This window comes from Crotalus tigris, unplaced genomic scaffold (genome assembly GCF_016545835.1).
Source record: "Crotalus tigris isolate CLP2741 ecotype Arizona unplaced genomic scaffold, ASM1654583v1 scf7180000019007.31208882:3723066, whole genome shotgun sequence".
Taxonomy (NCBI): Eukaryota; Metazoa; Chordata; class Lepidosauria; order Squamata; family Viperidae; genus Crotalus; species Crotalus tigris.
The window spans coordinates 3,326,376-3,347,307 of record NW_024097321.1 but is presented as its reverse complement, the minus strand read 5'-3'; the positions used below and the strand labels follow the sequence as shown (position 1 = coordinate 3,347,307).

General features: G+C 36.5%; 1 protein-coding gene across 1 annotated transcript in view; it reads right to left on the bottom strand.

The window, feature by feature from the left end:
- The window catches only part of IGF2R (insulin like growth factor 2 receptor), an 83,679-nt gene that overhangs the window by 26,311 nt on the left and 36,436 nt on the right, over positions 1-20,932 (bottom strand). The window contains exons 19-33 of the mRNA XM_039358248.1: positions 18,898-19,077; positions 16,949-17,050; positions 16,105-16,206; positions 15,409-15,574; positions 14,235-14,402; positions 11,678-11,821; positions 10,607-10,785; positions 9,151-9,238; positions 7,528-7,746; positions 6,168-6,301; positions 4,725-4,822; positions 3,941-4,077; positions 2,231-2,421; positions 1,506-1,632; positions 741-866 (exon numbers count right to left, since the gene is read on the bottom strand). Of these exons, the coding sequence (XP_039214182.1) occupies positions 741-866; positions 1,506-1,632; positions 2,231-2,421; positions 3,941-4,077; positions 4,725-4,822; positions 6,168-6,301; positions 7,528-7,746; positions 9,151-9,238; positions 10,607-10,785; positions 11,678-11,821; positions 14,235-14,402; positions 15,409-15,574; positions 16,105-16,206; positions 16,949-17,050; positions 18,898-19,077 (2,161 nt within the window). The remainder of the gene's footprint in view (positions 1-740; positions 867-1,505; positions 1,633-2,230; positions 2,422-3,940; positions 4,078-4,724; positions 4,823-6,167; positions 6,302-7,527; positions 7,747-9,150; positions 9,239-10,606; positions 10,786-11,677; positions 11,822-14,234; positions 14,403-15,408; positions 15,575-16,104; positions 16,207-16,948; positions 17,051-18,897; positions 19,078-20,932) is intronic.

Below are 20,932 nucleotides of genomic sequence, written 5' to 3'. Positions count from 1 at the left end.
GCCATGTAGCAGGTTTCACTGGTATCCTTTTTTATTTTTATTTTTTAAAAAAGTTATACTTAGGTCAGTATTAGTGCAAATTTGAATAGTGCAAAATTTGATTTAGTTTAATTTATAAACTGATACCAAGTCACGTTTAATTCAAGCCAGAATTCAATTAGTGCAAGGCTAGCATATGTGCAGTTGGGTCTAGTACATGCACAGCTGCTGTTGGGGTTTCAGACACTAATTGTCTTTTGTGTAAAATTTTTGAAGAACTACAACAGAATATAAGAGATAATGGATACATTTTGGATGTAGGTTTACCCTTTTTTACTGTTACACATTATTTCAGTAATAAACATATAAAAATTACATTGATTTTTAAAACTGCCTATTTCCATTGAGCTGGAACCAATTGCCCTACTTCCCATAGAAAAATCATTTTGAATAGTGTGAATTCAAATAATGTGACCATTTTGTGGGATTCATTAATGCACTAACTGAGACCTACCTGTACAGAATGTAGAAAGTGGCTGATAAATTAGATACACTGGGAAAAGCTTATCCCGGGGAGAGGAGCACACATCGTTATCCAGATGCTTTCCTACATTTTTTATTGAAATGTACTTTACTACATTACTACTGGTACATCACATATCAACAGTAACATAGGTTTCAGAAAATAAAGTATCACAACAATCTCTTTCCATCCTATGAACCTGGGTTCAATATCAGCATCTCAGCAAGTCAAAATTTACCAGTGTCTCCACCGCATGAACTTTTCGGTTCATCACACACACTCAACTGGAGCATTCTCTGGTTCACAAAATCTAAGAGACTGTAGCCAGCCTGTCTCTTTAAAGGATTAAGGTCAAAGAGATGACCTGGAAGAAAACAAGAGAAGGAAGAAAAAAGGAATATTACTATGGAAAATATTTTTTTATTAAAACAATCAAGATGCTCAATAAGCTGACTCCACGAGAAGGACCTCAAAAGCTCAAAACCAGTATAAAGTCATTCATTCAGGACTTTTGACATATTATTTATAAAAATAATAAATATGGTATATAAAGAAATACCCACAGAATTTTAACATGGACCATAAACATAAGTGCATATGGGATGATTATTAGTTCTATGAAAAAGCCCTTGCTTTCTTTTGGATTTCTTAATCTTTTGTCTATCTTTGTCAATGAATGTTGTCAGAGCTTCCCATGGGTCTCAATGAATATCTCCCAAATTTATTAATGCAACCAATATGCAATATGCCAGAGAGAAAACAAATCACCGTGTCAGATTCATATAGTGATCAGGATCTTGTATCACTATATGGGAATTGTGCCCTACTCCTTCAGGGCAAACTGCTTCAGTTCAGTAACATCTGAAAAAATATTGAGGATTTTCTAACATGAACTGCTTGCTCAACACCCTGAGACATTTCTATGGCATTAGATGTCAACTCTAGTCCTTTTTTCTACTTACTTGTTACATCTAGTCAACCTGAATTTAGAGAAAAATATTACCTGTTCGAGGGTTAGACACAGTGCAATTATTGTGCATATTGCTTTTCAGAGGACATGCAGCAGCTGTATACCACATAAAATTATATTCACAATCCATATGGGCTGTTACCAGTTCTGGATTGGAATTCTGGGAGATAAAAAAGGAAAATATGACTCTTTGCAGAGCTGATAAACAATGGTTTTCTCAGTATTCAAGAAACAACTTTTCCACTTACAAAAATAATGAAACATTATTTTGGCAAGCTGGAATCAGTTCATCTTTTTTCAGAGGTCACATAAAATTGTAACTAATATTAACTGGATAATGCTAGTGAATTTACATTTAAGACAAGTATAGGCATGTTCTCCACAGACTTTGAACCATTATTCCCATCAGTATAACCAACAGTCAGGAATTTTGGAAGCAGCGGTCTAAATTTCTAGAAGATACCAGTTTGCTTATCATTACTTGTAAGAGTTTTATGAATCAGAAAATTTTAGTTTGTTTTTTTTTCTTTCTTACATAATGAGTCAGTGCTGGTTATCTGCTATCTTGCTACCATACCCAAATAGCTGTAGCTAAATAACTATTTCCTCCTAAGAAATGAAAAGATGAATTTTATTCCATGTAGAGAGCAAATTTATGAAAATGAGATCCAAATTAGGATTCTAATTCTATGACCATTATTTTAATAGGAATCTATGACGTATTTTCACTGAGCCCTCAGTAAACGAAACATACTTACATCTTTCCTTTCGTCACATTTGAAATGGATAGTTGCAGATTTGTTCCGGATATGGTCTTCACACTTCTCACCATTTATATATTTAAGAACAAAAATACCGTTTTCCCATTTCAGCCCCTCAGCTACTTCACCTAAGCTTATATACTTAGAACCATCCTTTAAGCAGGCTGCAGAATCTGGGGGACAAAAATCTAAATATGGAACAAACATACAAAAACTCCAGTTAAGAAAACAAAAAGAATTCAGTATGGATACATATACACACAGAAAGGGTACATTAAAGATTTTTTAAAAAATAATAATAAAAAAATCTGGATCTGGCCAAAAAAAAAATAAAGGTTACTTCTAGATGAGACAATCCTTTTTATAGATAAGATTTTTATATAGATGAAGTCATTGCTCAGCAACTGTTTGTAGTTAAGGAGAACCCTTCAAAATATTGTTACAACCTGGTTCTGAAATGATGTCCATTGCAGCATACTGGTGGTCATTTGCCCTGACAACCAACTGCAGGGACAAAGCACCTCCCATTCCCCATCTATCTCCCTGGCTTGCACAATTCTGAATTGACACATCACCACATCTGAATGGTGAAAAGTTGGGTGGCCAATAATTTAAACAGAGGAATGAATGTCTTTTCCAGAATCTTTATGGCTACAGTAACAAGTGCTAGTCTGTGATGTACTTCTTGACTGCTTATTCCTTTACTATTGATGGTTGAACTTGAGAGGCAGAAGCTACCCACATCATCAGGATCTTTATTGCTAATTTTAAAGCTGGTTGTTCTACCTGTTAGCATTTATTATTCTATCTTTAGATTTAATTTAGTCACTTTTTCATTTTGCTTTTAAATTTTATTACTAAGCTTACAGATCCTCTGCGTTTTCAGTTATCAGGGTAAGGTCATCAGCATAGTGCAAGCTAGTGATGTTTCTTCATCCAGTTTTAAAACCATGTTCTTCTTTTTCCATTTCAACTTCCCTCAGCATACAGGTAGTCCTCGAGTTACAACAATAATTTGGACCAGAATTTAGATTGCTAAGTGATGCAGTCATAAAATGCAATGTTATCTGACTATATCACTTAGCAACAGCGATCTTGGTACCCCCCCCCCATTGCCACCATTAGCCAAGGACCCACCATATCCAAGCCATTCTAGGCTTGGTCCCTCCCAGCCCAAGCCTCAATTTTTGCAAGGTAAGATAATGCCTCCCCTTCAACTATCCCCATTTCTCCCATCTTTGCTCTTCTGGCTGCCCTGCACTTTGCCTTGTGGTATGGCAAAGAGCACCAGAGCTACACAACTCAGAGGCTTCTTGGGTCATTATGGCTCTGGGAGTGTCAGCTGCCCCAGCAACTTGGCACAAAGCTGCAGCCATCCCATCTCAGTCCCAGCTGCAGCTGTCCCAGGAAGCCCTAGCTTGACCCAATAGCCTGGCACCAAGCTCTTACAATCTGCTGGCCATTGTGTCATTGTCCAGATTTGTATAACTGATAATGAAATTTTATTCATTTACACAGATGGGAATATTTCCTATTTACCAATAGATAGATGGCAAATCAGACATAAACAGCTAGATTTAACTTGAGCAAAATGACTCAACACAAAGAAACTGAATTATTTTGTTCAGAATCTGGTGGCACATTCAAACTTTTCTCCAAAACTTCCTGCAACACTTCTCAGCAAATAGTACTTCCCCCAATTCTTACCGGCTCCTAGATGAGGTACTAATGATCTGCAGACATTGATATAGTATTTCTGTGAAGAGCTGGTCTTTGAAATAGCCTCCCAGTTTTTCTTTTGTTGGATCAGAGGAGAGAGATCATAGGAATTGCCAGCACTATCTCTACAAAAGAACAACAACAAAAAAATAATGTTAAATGAACAGAGTAAATACATGCAAGATGTAGACAACCTCTATTACAAAAATCCAAGTCAAATGTTCAAAGCAATTATATTTGCATTCATATATTTTGAATGTAGGCACAATTCTTTTGAATTCCTCTCTAACTGCATAAAGTAATTCTAATGTGACTACTGACATCCAATGTTCCCCATCGTCCAAACTATACACTGGCGCACTCAGGCTAAAATAGACTGTGATCCCAAACCCATGTTTTGCCCCCAGCTTCTTGGCAAGCACAGTTGCCTGCACAAGAAAATGTGAAATTTCATAATATTAATCTTAGTCTGCAACGCTGACAGGCATATGGGAATATTGCAAGAAAAGACTTAAAACGTATTACCAGCATTTATCTCTATTTTTCAATATTACTACTTTAATTAATTCCTCTTTTGTTCGAGTTAGATCATGCAGTTTTATCTAGACAGCACTCAAATGCTGCTCATGTACAAGGCTATTGTTATACAGTTACAGAAGAGGAAAACTCATGTTCTCAGAATGTCAGAGCAAATCATATCTAGTATGGATTAAGCAACAATAAATCAATAAAGGAGAAAATCCTAAAAACACTTTGGGGGAAGACAACTTACTTATAGGAGCATTCAACAGATTTGGAAGGTGGGCAGGCAAAAGGAGTGTGCCATTCGAACATATAGGTGCAATCCTCGGTTTCCTTCAGAAATACTGGCTATGGAAACAGATTAAAAAAACCTGTTGCGTATTATAGACCAGACAAACACCATAGCTAAAAAAATATTAAACCGTGGATGGACATTTGGAAATCTATCTTCAAGCTCTTTTGCACAAGGCAGTAATCCCAAGACTGAAGTCTATTGGGGTAGAAGAAAGGAGGCAAGGCCAGAAACACAGACTTGACTCTTCTCACTATAAACATAGAAAGTTTTAGCAATCTATCATCAAATGAACCAATCTTTTGACAGGCATGTCCAACCTTTTGACTTGCCTGGGCCACCTTGAGTGAAGAGGAATTAAATTGGACCACATATAACATACATAATATTAAAAGTTTATGATCTTGTGGGGCTGTGTTACTAGCTGTTCAGGGCTACATGTGACCTGTGAGCCAGGTTGGACATGCCAGCTTTAAACTATTGCAAGTTTCAACATTTTTGATTTCCATGCCGCTTATTAGGCTAGCTCCAATAAAATGATCGGAACAGATTTAAATAAGCGACAGCTACTGCAGCAGAAAATTAGTGAAAAAAGAAATGACAATGATACGGCAAGAATTTATACATTTTATGTCCTTCAAGCAGGGTAATTGCCAACACTGCTAATATTGAATATTCTTGCTTTGACAAAATATTCAGAACTGTCTGGTATTTTTAGAGTTAATTCAGATGACAGAGAAAAGGGAGGGGAAATAACAAAAGCCAGAGAAAAGGAATGGAAGTGAATCTCTGGCCTCTGGGCTAATTGGAAGATGTGACTTGTGACTGCAAGATAAGGGAGGGGTTTAGCAAGAAAAGTTAGATGCCAGCAAGAGGAATTCAGATTCTGGCATAAACCTCCATGAGGTGCCGTCAATTTATAACAGTGGTAATAAAGGCTTTAGGATAAACATGTCTCGAAGTTCTTTGAAGTGTTTCATTAGTCGGAACCATGACAGTAATTCTTTAAGACAAGCACTGCACAGGACAAAGCAATGGATGGAGTTAGGGTTGGGCCTGGACAAAAGTTACATGTGATTTTCCTTAAACTTAATTAAAATTAAAATGGAATTAACTAAATGGTGAAATTATATATATTTAATATTTTCCTTTCTCATACAATGAAATAAATAAAAAAGGGATTGCCCTTAATCATTTGCATTTGAGGACTCAGTATATATCTTTATCCTTAATAAACATTTTATCTAACAGGCAACTATCAGGATCATGTAACTGTAATCTCTCACTGCATTTAATTTTTTGTGGTTGGTCTATACAGAGCTTCTTTCTCTTTGAAGTTAGAGAACTGTCAAGCCACACTTAATTATTTTGAAACATATTAAAATTCCCAAGTTTCCTTACCTGCAAATTAGGATTAGGATCACAGTAGAAAAATATGGCTGTTGACCTCTTATAAACCTTGTGACATATGTCCCCATCAGTGTAGTTTATCTTAAGTAATCCATTTTCATATGTCAGTTTTTCAGACTGCAAACCTAGTTACAGAAATGTATATGACAAAATATTAAGAGAAACTTATTGAAAATTTAAAATTTCTAAGTATATGTGTGTGGAGAGAGAATGAGCTATCCTTTGCTGGAAGAAGATTCTTAGAGTTGAATTAAAAGACTAACATAGTTATGTTTCTGGGAGAAGAGAATGGAAGTTTAACAATCCAGTTTTAATTATCCTACAAAAACTTCCAATGCTAGTCTTTACATTAAGTTGAGCAATCACACAAACTACTGCCTGCATATCGTTCTAAATAAGCCAAACACATATCCATTCATTACAAACATAGGGACTACATAAACATAGAGCGCTCTCTAGGGACTTTTTCTTTCATCTTTTCCAAAAGCTGCCTCAATCAGTTTCCCTTTATTCTGCAATCTGGAGGCAGACAGTCTTTGCTCTGGACCACGACTCCCACAATTCATAATAACTGGCCATTATCACTGTGGCTTTTGGAATTTACGGTACATATTTAGTTGTGAATACTCTTAGTCTGGCTCTTCTGCTGAGACCTGTCTGGCTTGAGTGATTCTTCCGGTATATGTTTGGTGGTATACCTCCAGCTCTCAATCTTAACAGAACGCACAAGCCCCTCCCCCATATCAAGGGGATATCCATTTGTAGGGGTTTTATTCATTCATTCATCCCACTTATATAGCCATCCACATCCCAATGACTTTGGGCAGCTTACAGTGTGGATGGCCTGTTCTGCTGTAGAGTGTCCAGGCACCTTGTCTGTGTTCTAATTACCTTTACTTTATCACACAAAAAGAGAATGGAAATCACTTAGTGGCATCAGATGTAAAGATAAAAATTAGCAAATAAAAGCATATACATGAGATATATAAATTGACGTGTGTGTGTGTGTGTGTGTGTGTATGTGTACACATACCTACATGTTTATAAAAATGTACAGAAACCAAGAATTCCACAGGACTTTCAGATGAATTTAAAATTCGGTGAAGGTATAGAGGGAAAGGACATTAACAGCAGTACTTAGCATCAGCAGTAAAAATTTCATCTTTAGTTGGCCTCCAATTGTAATCACATGCAATTATTAGCACAGCCAGAGGATTTGTGGCTGTGGAAGCAGAATTACACAACCACTACAACTAAATCTCAAGTTACCTAAAGCAGTATCAAAGAAAAGCTCCATGAAGGCATTTGCTTGGATAGCAAATCAAGGCAACAAATCTGAGAATGACCTTACCTGCTATTTTTTTAGCAAGTGGCTCTTGTTTTTTAATTTGACATGATGACACCATATTTCCACTGTTGCTTGATGGTTTACAAAGCCCTGTTGTTAGTCTATCACAGATTCTAAAGTAGTAGTCATATTCTTCGGTGCTGACTTTAATATCATTCCCACGAAGTGGTGACAAGTTATATACATAACTATATCTTGGATCTTTCACTTGACAGTTCTCACCTTAAAAAAAACCAAAACCACAAGGGAAAAAACTATAATCTAACGCTGTAGAATGACATACAGTTATTTATTTAATACAACCACTTAAGTGTATTTCAGCAAATTATTTCTTTAAACAGAAATTCCAACGTACAAATTAGCTGTCATGAAAACTACTTTCACAGTATTAGATTATCTAATGCAAGTATTAAAAGCAAAATCTGTTATGTGCCACGCCCCAAAGAAATATGGAGGCCTGTGGTACAGTAATTTGAATGCAGTATAGCAGGCTAATTGTGCCCACAGTCTGGAGTTCGATTCTGATGGGCTCAAGGTTGCCTCATCCTTCCATCCTGCTGACATCAGTGGAACGAGGACCCAGATTGTTGGGGGCAATATGTTGACATTGTAATCTGCCAGGAGACTGCTGTAAAGCACTGTGGGGCAGTATATACGTCTAAGTGCTATTGCTATACTGTGCCTCAGAAATAATAATTATGAAATTTATACGCCAGCCAAATCCCAGCTACTCTGACAGCTGAACCATTCTAGGTATGATTCAGCCAGTCTGAACTAAAACTTGGAACAGTTTGATTGTTCTGGGTTTTGACCACGACAAAATTGAACAGGCAGGTCTTACAGGGCAAGTAGTGAAGGGCTGGTGCATCCCGCCCAACTTTTTCCACTTCACATTTGCATGCCTGTGCATCAGCCCATCCATTAGCAACTTTCTTTCCATTACCTTCCCTTAATGACTACTATTGTTTTTTTATCTTCTCACTGAGAAACTATATGGCTAAAGCATATCACTAAAAAGTAAACTAAAGAATATATAAGAGAATTAAAAATTAAATATTTTATGTATTTCATTTTTCTTCACAAATCCTCCCTTTTTCCTATATATTTTATATAATTAAAATTTATGGAAATGTTACATCTCTTACAATTGTTTAGTTACACAAGATTTCTGTTCCAAAAACACCTGCATCATCTCTTTTCTGAACATATTATATGCATCACACACACATACAAAAAGTGAGACCATCTTTTCTGGACCAAAACCCACCTCTGGCCTATAATAAATACTGAAGGCTCCTATTACAAAAAGTAAAATGGTAGAATTAAGTCAATAACAACTTTTTATTTAATTTACATTAAATTTAAAAATAGTTAATATTAGCAGCTGTAATTTATAACAATTTTTGAAGATAGGGTGTATATGTGTAATCATATTGCTCCCTATATGAAATATTTGAAAGTTAAGACTTCTGCCATATACATGAATTAGAAAAGAACTGGATATAGACAGGGGATTTATGTTCAAGATAAAACCTGCCTTTCTTCTTTCATATTAAATATAAACTTATTCATGGGTTTTAGCTATAGAGGTTGAAGAACAAAACGATTTTAAGTCTTCATATTTACCTTCTGCTCTGTGCACAGGGCAAGCTGCTAGTGTTCTCCAGAGAAACACAAACTCACAGTCCTTTTCATATTGAAACACTGGTGATTCCTAAATATAAAGATGAAAAGTTTGACAGGTTTCTTGCATGAATGAATGAACTTCTGATTCCCTTATGTACTACTGAATCACCATTCTATGATTCACTGGCAATTATTCCATTCAAATCTCATTTGTCAAAAAAGAAACTGGGAACCTGAGAATTTCATTTTTGACTATCATTTTATAACTCAACAGGAGAACTAATCAGTACTGCTACACAAGAGCCAGGTTTTCAAACATATACTATGTATATGTATATTGTCTACATTGTCTCTACCAATCTTTCCTATAATAGTTTTTCTTCGTTCTTTCCTCTCCCTGTTAGCTTAGCTCCAACTTCATTCAAATTCAGAGTAAACAATAATAATTAAGCAAGTGATTTGAATTGCAACTCTTAGCCATACTGCCCCTGTAGATCACATCACCAATTTTTTTCTGTCAGAAGCAAGGGAGCAAGGGAGCAAAGGAAGGAAGGAAGGCTGGCTAAGATTCTGAACTGGTCAGGCAAGTGCATCAAACTTAACTTAAAACCTTTTAAGCCAAAATAAATAAATTTCTCATCAACCCATATTGCCTCATCTCCTGAGGCTCTCTCTGACGTGGAAAAATGGAAAATTGAGTGATATGGACTACTCCATATGAAATAGTCACTTTTAAATAATAAAAAAAACAGAGCCTTTCATTTTACTTTAAATTTAGTATCCTTTTTTTTTTTAGCAACTGTGATTTCAAATAGGAAGTATCCATTGACTAGTTCCTCTAAATATATTTCTACATCTTTAGAAGAGGAACATTTGTGAAGCTATTCCACCCAAATCAACTACATACAATCATATGACATAGGCACAATATGTTATTACTTTTGGAGTCCCTGATTCTCTACATGTGTATTGGAGGCTGGGGGAAAAGTGTTAAAGACTGCTCTAAGGAAACTCTGACAGTATCCCAAGGAGCCATCTGGGAAAGAGATAATGTGCAGCTGTACACTCAGTTTCTTCCAGCCAAACCCTTTGAGGCTAGAAGAAATCAAAAGTCTTGAAAAATGCACCTATGCACAGTTGTTTGATATATTTTTTAAAGGAACAGAATTCCTAAGCTTCCAAACACACTAGTTCTGCAAAAGTACAAACAAGTTGGAAAAGGATATGAATGGCAAAGATAATACCAGCCTGCAAGGTTGCAAAAAGCAGTCATGTTATGGCATCTAGATCATGAAATAGTAGACTTTGCTTATACCGTACATAGTGGTTGTTTTTTTTTTTTTTTTTTGTCAAACATTGCAAGTTTAAGATGTATGGTAGGCTGGCTGTGGAATTCTGGAATTCCACACACCTTAAAGTTGCCAAGTTTGAAAAACACTGCTATAGATGAACTTACCATAGCTTGATCACATTGGAAAATGATCCGTGTTGAGTACTGTTTTTTATCTTTGCATTTGTCTCCATTTAAATACACAATAGTAAGGGATCCATCAGTGGCAGCCTGAGGACTTATTTGAATGACACCAAGATTCTGGCTTTTATCAGCATATTTCACACAAGCTCCTACTACACCAGCTGCAGCCAAAAGACACATTTCAAAATAGATATTTATGTTTCCCCAAAGGATTGCATTAATTCTTTTTAAAGGGGGCTCAAAAGTAATTTAACATTCTTTTCTCCTTTTCTTAAGTCAATCATATCTGGACTGATGATGTTTTAGTAAAATTTAAACTCAATATGACCTTGCTGACTGACACAAGGATTTTTCTTTACTTCCTTTATTTTTACAGTTGTTTTTCTGTAAAAAAAAAATTAAAATTGGTTTAAAACTATTACTTCTATCTTTACATTATCCAAGCACCAAATTGATAATTGCTATTCTCCTCTATTGTAATATATATTCTAACATTAAAATTCAATGTGACAAAGATAGAAAAATAAAAGTCAGATTAAAAAGGCTTTTAGAAATAGTTCAGTCAATTTTTTAAATCATTTGAAGGTCCTTAAACAAATAAACTACTGATAGGTTTATATACAGAAAAGTGCCAAACTGGTTTGTTTAGCTTTGATCAACATGATAGGCAAATGAAGTCATCACAATGCTGGGAAAGGTGAAAGAAAAATGAAGAGAAGGACCACCAGCAAGGTGGATGGATTCAGTTAAAGTGATGATGAGGGCATCATTGGAAGACATGAAAGACCAGGTTAGGGACAGATCATCATGGAGAACATTTATCTGTATGGTCACTAAGAATTGACAGTGACTTGATGGTACATAATCAATCAATCAAGAGTAATAAAATTAGAATGGGGAGAAGCTTGCAGCTCATGAGTAACAGGATGCAGATTCCTGGCGCAGTCTATTGCATGAACCTTATCACTGTAGTCTGTTCAATTAAGTCTACTCATTTGTGTTCTAAGCACTGGTAACTCAAATCTACATCATTAGTTAACCTAAGATACTTACCTGAGCATCCTGGTATGTAGGGAAGTGGCCTGCAAACATTGAGATAAAAAGTTCTTTTTTTGGCATCTGTCGTTGTATCCAGGGCAATCCAAGGTTCATGATCTCTGCTCAAGTCACTAAGATCATATTCATTGCCATCAGAATCTGAAAACACAAGCAGGAAGTGGAAATGCTTGATTAAATCAAATCCTCTTTATCCAAGTCAGACCCCAATTTCCAAGAGGTTAGTCATCCAAGCCTGACATTTGAAGAGCAAAGTAATAAAATAATATTAAAACAAAATATGCATTATGAAATCAGAAGATTTTACAAATAAATGTTGGGTGCTTTACTATATATAACTTCCCAGTATTTTTATATCAAATATTCAAGCACATCTCAAGAAATCCCTAACCAAAATAATAAAACCCACAGATTACTACCCTTTTCTTTTGCTACACGTAGGGATGAATGACACGAAAATGAATCTGAAAACAATATTGAGTGGTTACGAGCAGCTAGGCAAAAAAGTTAAGGAGTTAGGTGCATAAGTAGTTTTTTCATCTGTACTGCCAATGAAAGGTCAACATCCAGTAAGAGAATAAAGGATTCTAGAAGTGAACCACTGGCTAAAGGGTTGGTATCGCCAAAAGAACTTTGGATTCTTGGACCATGGTCTGCACTTCCTCCATGATGGACTTTAAGCAAGAGATGGGCTACACCTCACAAAAACTGGGAAGAATGTTTTCAGAAAATGACCGGCTCAACTTATCAGGAGGGCTTTAAACTAAAATCGAAGGGGGAGGTGACCAATCTTTAGGATCTCCAGAACCTAATTCCAAGAAAACCCTAGAAAACAAATCAAATAATGAGGTAAGGAGGGATGGGAAAGAAGATAATCTCAAACTTCAAATAGGAAACATAGGAAGCATACCTAGAGTCAGACAAAAAGATCTCAAATGCCTATATACAAATGCTCAAAGTTTGGGGAACAAATAGGGTGAACTTGAATTATTAATACATGAAGGTAGATATGATATAGTTGGAATTACTGGAACTTGATGGGATGAAACCCATGACTGGAATATACTGATAGGATACAAACTATTCAAAAAACCCAGACCCCATAAAGGAGGAGATGGAGTTGCACTATATGTAAAAGACAACTATATTATATATAATTTTAAACTTTCACTTAAAAATACCTTTGCAGTATTAAGTCAATAAAAACCACTTAAATGTTTCTTCTTTCTTTTTTAACTTAATTTACAAGAAAAAGAAAACCACTACAGTACCTTAGACAAAAGGAACGGTTTATAGTTTAATAAAAAATAATTATTAAATAGAACAAGAACAAAATGACTAGCACCTCAAAAATCAAAGATTATACTACTATGTTTAAAACACAGTTAATGCCTTCTATGGAAGGGTAATGAAGTCACTTTACATGTGGGCTCAGTATTTCTTAAATTCTACATCTTTTAAACCAGGTTCCACTTGAAGATCTTTGGATTCTAGAAAATAACGCAGATCCCTGTAACTCAGAACAGAGCCCTGTTCTAGGCTCAGTGCTCTTCAACATCTTCATCAATGATTTGGATGAGGGGATAGATGGGGAACTCATCAAATCTGCAGATGACACCAAGCTGGCAGGAATAGCCAGCACTCCAGAAGACAGGCTTAAGATACAGAAGAATTTTGACAGACTTGAACATTGGGTGCTATCTAACAAAATGAAATTTATTGGTAAAAAAAGTAAGGTTCTACATTTAGGCAAGAAAAACCAAATGTACAGGTCTAGTATAGGTCGTACCTTGCTCAATAGTAGTAACTGAGAGAGGGATCTCGGAGTCCTAGTGGACAATCATTTAAATATGAGCCAGCAGTGTGCTGCAGCTGCCAAAAAGGCCAACACAATGCTAGGCTGCATTAACAGAGGGACAGAATCAAGATCATGTGAAGTATTAATACCACTTTACAATGCCTTAGTAAGGCCACACTTGGAATACTGCATCCAGTTTTGGTCACCACAATGTAAAAAAGATGCTGAGACCCTAGAAAGAGTACAGAGAAGAGCAACAAAGATGATTATGGGACTGGAGGCTAAAACATATAAGGAATGGTTGCTGGAATTGGGTATGTCTAGTTTAATGAAGGACTAGGGGTGACATGATAGCAGTGTTCCAATAGAGGTTGACACAAAGAAGAAGGAATCAAGCTATTCTCCAAAGCACGTGAAGGCAGGACAAGAAGCAACGGATGGAAACTAACCAAAGTGAGAAGCAACTTAGAACTAAGGAGAAATTTCCTGACAATTAGAACAATTAATCAGTGGAACAACCTGCCTCCAGAAGCTGTGAATGCTCCAACACTGGACGTTTTTAAGAAGAGACTGACAGCCAATTATCTGAAATGATGTAGAGTTTCCTGCCTGAGCAGGGGGTTGGACTAGATGACCTCCAAGGTCCCTTCCAACTTTATTATTATCAGTATTATTAATTCTGAAATTTCATCACTTACTATTTGATTGTAAGGGGAAAACATATATAAAAGCACTTAGTAATACTAGTTTACTCACCAGTGACTTGGCAATCAACTGGAGCAGGTGGACAGGCTAAGGCTGTATAGAACTTAAAGTAAGTATTATGAATATTTTGTGCAGAATTCATTTCTTCATGTACAAATTTGAGTTCTCCAGGATAGGACTGATTACAAGTAAAAGTAATGATGAAACTGTCATTGGGCCCTGAAACATGAAAATAAAACGTCAAGACGAAGTATTCTCCAACTCTTTTCAGTTAGTGGTTAACTCCTGGAGCTGGGAATTCCATTGCTAAGTCTGAGTTGGTGTCTTTAGGCAAATCCCACTCAGGCTAACATCGCAGAATTGTCATCTGCAACCTCCTGCTGATTTCTCTATTGAATTTGCTTGTCAGAAACTAGTAATAAAGGCAGCAAACAGCAATCTTGTGAGGGATGCTGCAATGTTGTAACTGTGAGCCAGCTGCCAAACATTCAAACTGCTATCACATGACCTTGAGGATACTGTAACAGCCACAGCTACAATGGTTAGGCATAAATCTCTTTGTTCAGGACCATCATAACTTCAGTCACTGAACAAGTGGTGGCTCAACAAGGAATACTATATATGTTGTTCCTTTAAATCTGCACACATTGGAACATCGGATAGTAACGAGCAAAAAACCCCACAAGAACAATACAGTTCAATGAAGGGAGAAATATGATGGCTTTCAGGGATGGCAAGGGAAAGACTTTCACCCAAATTCATCGTGTATTTTTTAAAAATAAAATGATATTTCCATGACTGAATCAAGATACATTCACTATTATAGGTTAAAGAAAGAGGAAATATTAAAATATGATGGAGATAAATTATACCCTGTAAGCAATGAACATTTTCTACAATCTTTCTTATTAGGCTTTCTTATATATCTTGAATTCCACATCTCCAGATTTTTAAGCTCCAATTTCTCTTTTTTTACAGGAATAAGATGGGCAAGCATATACAATTTCTAGGGTAATAGCGAACAAGCTGTACATCGTACATTGACTCTTTACTTTCCTTTGAATTAAAAATAATAGGTGTTTCTTTAGATATGAGCTCTAGGAACTACAGACTGCAGAAGAAAGCCTGAGGGGATTAGCACTGTATAAATATTATCTCTCAAAAACATGTGGTAGTGACTATACTGGAAGGCAAACATTTACAAAGTAAGCCACACTCACTTTACCTGTATAAATAAGTGATAGGTATCCTTCTGTAGACAACTGAAGAGTTTTGTTCAATTTCACCAAGCGAATATGTTGTAGGTCTTCTGTTTCACATCCACCAATTGAATCATCAACTTCAGTACCATGTATAGGCCCACATTCCTTGGCTGGTCTACAAATACTTATCTAAGAGATTGAACACAATCAATATATGCTAATTTTCTACTATTTGATACACATAATTATCAAGACCACATTCCTTTTTTATTCATGTATCTTTACTTAGCTCAGCCAAAGTGATACAGAATATAAATGTAGGCTTTGAGTTTGACATTAAAAATTCTAATTTCACAGTAACAGCTCTGGAAGCTGCCTTTTACCCATCTAACTAGCCCATCTGACTCATCTAACTTATAACTCAGTATTTTCTGTTCTGTTTCATAGCAGCCTTGCAGGATTTAAATGACCTGTATTTTACTTTTAACTACTAAATCCTGCATATAAATCATTTGTTCAGTTTTTGGGCTAGAGCTTTTCCCAATATGTAGCTCACAGTATATTTGTTTGCTGTTTATTAACATTACTATTATCGGGAATTCTTTTCACAATACACAAGATATGGTTCTGAGTGCTTTTTATACTTCCCTCAAGAAAGCTAACCAATTTATTAACTCACTTCAGAAAAACCACAAGAACTCAGAAATGAAAATTATTACCATGTAGCTTTTTTTAATTCCTTCAACAATGTATGCTTTTTCCAAAGCTAATGGTTCCAGGTTATATAGAAATCCAGTGTTTGGGTCTTTTACAGAGCAGCTCTGTAGGAAAAGGCACAATTCATAAACTTAAAACATTTGCAGCCTTAGAAATAAAAAGTCAAGGAAGTAATATCTACCATATAGTTATGATTATCTAGAGGTAAATTCAAAGCTATTTATATTCAGGATAGTTATCTTGTTGAAAGTCAAAGGATATCAAGTAAAGTAAAATTACTAATATTTATGAAAGTGCCCTCTATCTACAGCAGTGTTAGTCCCAAATCTTGTTTGATGAATCATATACAAGGTTTAAGGGCTATGCTATTTGTGTCTCACATCTTCCTTGGAAGTTTTTTAAAAAACAGACTTTAAAGTCTGCCCCAATAAAATCTTTAAGAGAATGATCTAGGAAAATCTGATTAAAAAAAAAGATATTGTAAGAAGTTGAATAAAAGTGAATTCTAACATCAGTATCCTATTTAGAGCTCTTTGTAAATTTGCTTGCTTCAACTGCTTGCCTCTACTGTCTTAGTCATCTCCCAGAAGCCTTTCTTTGTACTAAAAATTAATAATGACTTGCTGGGTAAAAATGTAAAACTAGAATTATTGAGTTTTTGGAAAGGAGAAGGAATAGGCAGCCTGAAACAAGATTTTCACCTACAGCATGCATGCAAGCTTTCTCAGACTGAATTTCAAATCAACAAGCAAAAGATTGGATTATGAGAATTCTCATTTATATTTATGAATCCTTATAATCCATCTTTACACATAGCATGCAAGTATAAGCCTTTTCTGCTCTTACCTGAGACTCTCCTTGTGTAGTAGTGACTGGACAGGCAGCTTCAGTTTCCCACAGAAAAGTTGCAACACAGTCTTTCATCTCTAAAAATCTCGGGCTGCTATTCTGGAAATATAACAAGTCCCAATGTTAAGGCAAGGAATATATTAAAATGAACACACATATAACATGTCAATTTTGAAATTGCTTTGAAAGAGAGATAAGTAAATATGAAATAGGTCATTGTTTCAATCTGAGCAATACTGAAAAACTAAGCAGAGTTGGACTTGATTAGTATCTAGGCAACTAGAAAATAACATGGCTACAGACTAAGCGGAATGCACTCAACTGTCCTCTAAAACAATGGCCCCCAATCTTTTGGACACCAGGGACCGGTTCCAGGGACAGAGGTTTTTCCGTGGACTGGAGGAGGCGTGCTTTCACATGCTGCCTGCATCTCATGGATGTGGCTTCACTTGTTTGTGCGGCCTGGTTTCTGGCATGCCGTGGCCTGGTGCTGGTCCATGGACCAGGGGTTGGAGACCCCGGCTCTAAAACACAGAACTTGCTCAACCATCATCACTTCTACTTAGGAATGAAATCCAAAAACCTAAAATAGTTTGATCCTGCAGTTATGTCACTTTTAATACTATAATCTGTGATAGAAAAGCTAAATCAATCCTAATTTAATTAATTAGTTAATTAAATTAATTAACTGGATGCTTCATCCTATTCCCCTTTGTTCTGATTTTCCAACATTATTTAGCATACTCTAATAACTAGGTATATGTGTTCCATGTTAAGGTGCTTTGAGAATATTCCAGTTTTTTATATTTCTGAAAATTCTAGGGCTTCTTTGGTTGTGCTTTATTTCCACTCTTGAATGATACTTCAGCTAGATGAAGATGAAATGAGTCACAAAAGTTTCAAAACATATTTTGGACTATTATGATATAATGATTATTCATTCTACTCCAAGCAAACAAATGTAAAATCCATTTACATTTTATCACTAAGCCATCTTTGCTGCTCAATGGAATTACACTGCCCAAAGTAGACATGTGCAATCTGGAGGTCCCCCTGGACTCACAACTCACAACTCTTACCAACAAGCAGGTGGCAGTCGTGGCTAGAAGGGCCTTCACACAACATTGCATTGTGCATCAGTTGCGCTCATTCCTAGATCAAGGGGTTCTCTTCACACTCCCTCATCCCTATAACCTCCGAGTTGTACTATTGTAATATGCTCTACATCAGGCTGCACTTGAAGAGCACCTGGAAACTTCACCTAGTGCAAAATGCAGCAGTGTGGACAGTTACTTGAGTTCCTCCTAGAACACTTGCTACACCTCTGCTCCAAAAGCTGCATTGGTTGCCAGTTTTTTCCCAGGTCCAATTCACGCTTTAAATCCTTACATGGCATGGGATTGGGTCATTTGAAGGCTGTCTCTTCCCTATTACATCTTTCTGTCCCACCAGATTTAGTAGAGGACCCTAGGTGGCAACTTTCTCAGCTCTGGCATCCACCCTCTGGAATATTCTCCCAGAGGTTAGGTTGGCACCAGGTCTGGAAATCCCAGAAAACTAGCAAACTAGTAAGATGGCTCTATTGTTATTGACACCTCTTCATCCATTTTTAGCTGAACTTTTATAGTTTTTAATGTTTTTAATAGTAACAGCTAGTATCTGTGTTTTATTGTTATTTAGATTTATTATATGCTACCCAGAGTCACTTGTTTTGTGAGATGGGTGGCTATATAAATTTTTAAAATTAATAAATATATAAGATATGACAAGAGGAATCAAAAAATTCATCTATAAGGTGTTTTCTACTCTTATATAGTGGTGGTCAAATTCTATAACAGTATGAAGCTACAGTGCAAGAATGATGCCAGCCACCCAGAGTCACTTTTAGGGGAGATAGGCATCATTAAAAAATAAATAAATAAATAAATAACCCATCAGAAACTTACAAGAAGGCCCTTGGCACAAATAAGATGGATGAGGCTTGAGAAAGGTTCTGACTTGTCATCATCTGCCCTTACGCATAGAGAGCCACCGGTGTAATTTAAAAGGATTCTACCATGTCCTTCAAAAATGGGACTTTGCAAGGCTATCCCAAGGTTACTATTGGAAATTTTAGAAGAGCCGGCCTGAAATGAGAGGAACGATATCTTTCTAAAGCAAAAGCATTTATAAGAAAAAATATTTAAAACAATACAATAAAATATGCACAATTCTTTCTGTAAAGATTATAAAAATTCTCCAAATCTTACCCATGTACATGTAATCCCCCAGGTACAAGTATTAATTTAGCGAGTTTTCACAGAAAACGAATTAATTTAGAAAGACTACTTACATTAGAAATTTAAAATTGCAACCAAAGAGGCCTCTGTAGCCATGTGACTTGGTTTCAGTTTCTACTGTAGCAGCGGCCATTTTTACCTCTATGACTTGCCTGGGCCATTCCGGGGTACGAGAAGCGGGAAGGGTTGGGTTTTGGTTTTTTTTGATCCCTAGTCACATGGCCAAACAAGAGCCAAGCCAGCACCGGTTTTTGCTTTTGCTGCAATCTGCTACTGCCTGGGCTCGAGTGCTACAATTACTTCTGCAAGTATTTTAAAATATTTTCTTTGTTATTCTATAGTTTGCAAGCACTTTGGGAACTGTTCTGCTTTTTAAGTACTGTACTTTGCAAACTGAGTTTGCAAACTATTGAGCTTTTATTTTGGAAATTAGCATATATTACTGTAGGTTTTTTTATTTTTTATAGTCTAATGCTGGATTAAAACACATAATTAAATTAATTATAAAAGATTATTAAAAAGATCTAAAATGTTTTATGTTTCTGTCTAATCCTCAATGCTGCTGCGCAGAATCTAGCCATCTGCGCAGTGATCACTGCCTGCTCATCCTTAAACAGCCACTGGAGATAAATGCTTTCCAAACGACCAGGATACCTATCAATTATGGGGAGGATATGATTTTTCCAAATAGGTCTATAGAAGGAACATCGAAGGAGTATATGTCCAATGGTCTCCACCTCTCCTGAGCCACAGGAGCAGAGTCTTTCTACCAATGGTATCTTTTTATACTTGCCGTACAGGACGGCCGATGGAAACGCATGGCACTGTGCAAGCGAAATACTTTCCAGTGGTTTACTGACTCTAATTGACTAAGATACCTGGCAGGTGTAATCAATAGAGTTAATAGAATCTGGAGCCAGAAACAGCGGAGCCATACCTAAGTCCGCTTGCCTCTCGATGTCCTCTATCTTTTGACACAAGGTTTGTTTTGCTTGGTTGTAGTCCAATTTGAGAATTGAGGCTGGCGAGAAGTCTAGTTTGGCAAGGTTGGACTCGACTGTTTTGATCCATGAAGAGGAGAATTATCTTGAAGAATTAATGGAGCAAGGCCTTGCGGAAAACAATTAAGCCTTAGCCAGATATTCAAGATTCTTGCTTCGACTTTTATCAATCCTGTCTCCAGGCACAGAAGTGTGTTTGGGACACAGCATGGCATCTGGAGAATTGTTCTGATAAATTTGGACTGAACTCTTTCCAGTGGTGTAAAACACTGAGGGTCTGAACAAGGTTCCGTAGAGAAGCTGTGCTAGTGACTTGGCCAGAACGAGCTTAATTGCAGCTGGAACAGTGTCCTCCCTTTGTGCGGAAAAATTTAAGAATAGCATTCGCTGATCGTTGGCCAGAAGGAGCTGTGTATTCTCCATGGGCTTTTTGTGAGCCAGTGGCATGGATGACCACCCCTAGGTACTTAAAGGTGGTACTTGCTCTATCTTGAAGGTGTTGGCATAGAGTTTTCTGATTATATTCACAGACTTATTGGTTGGTAATTGGCAGGTCGTCTCTCTTTCCCTTTTTATAAATTGGGACCACAATTGCCAAGCCCCAATCCTCTGGGACATGGCCAGTGTAGTCAATATAGGTGAATAGTGCTGCCAAGGCGGGCATCCACCATTCCATATTATTCTTAGTAATTCGGCCAAAA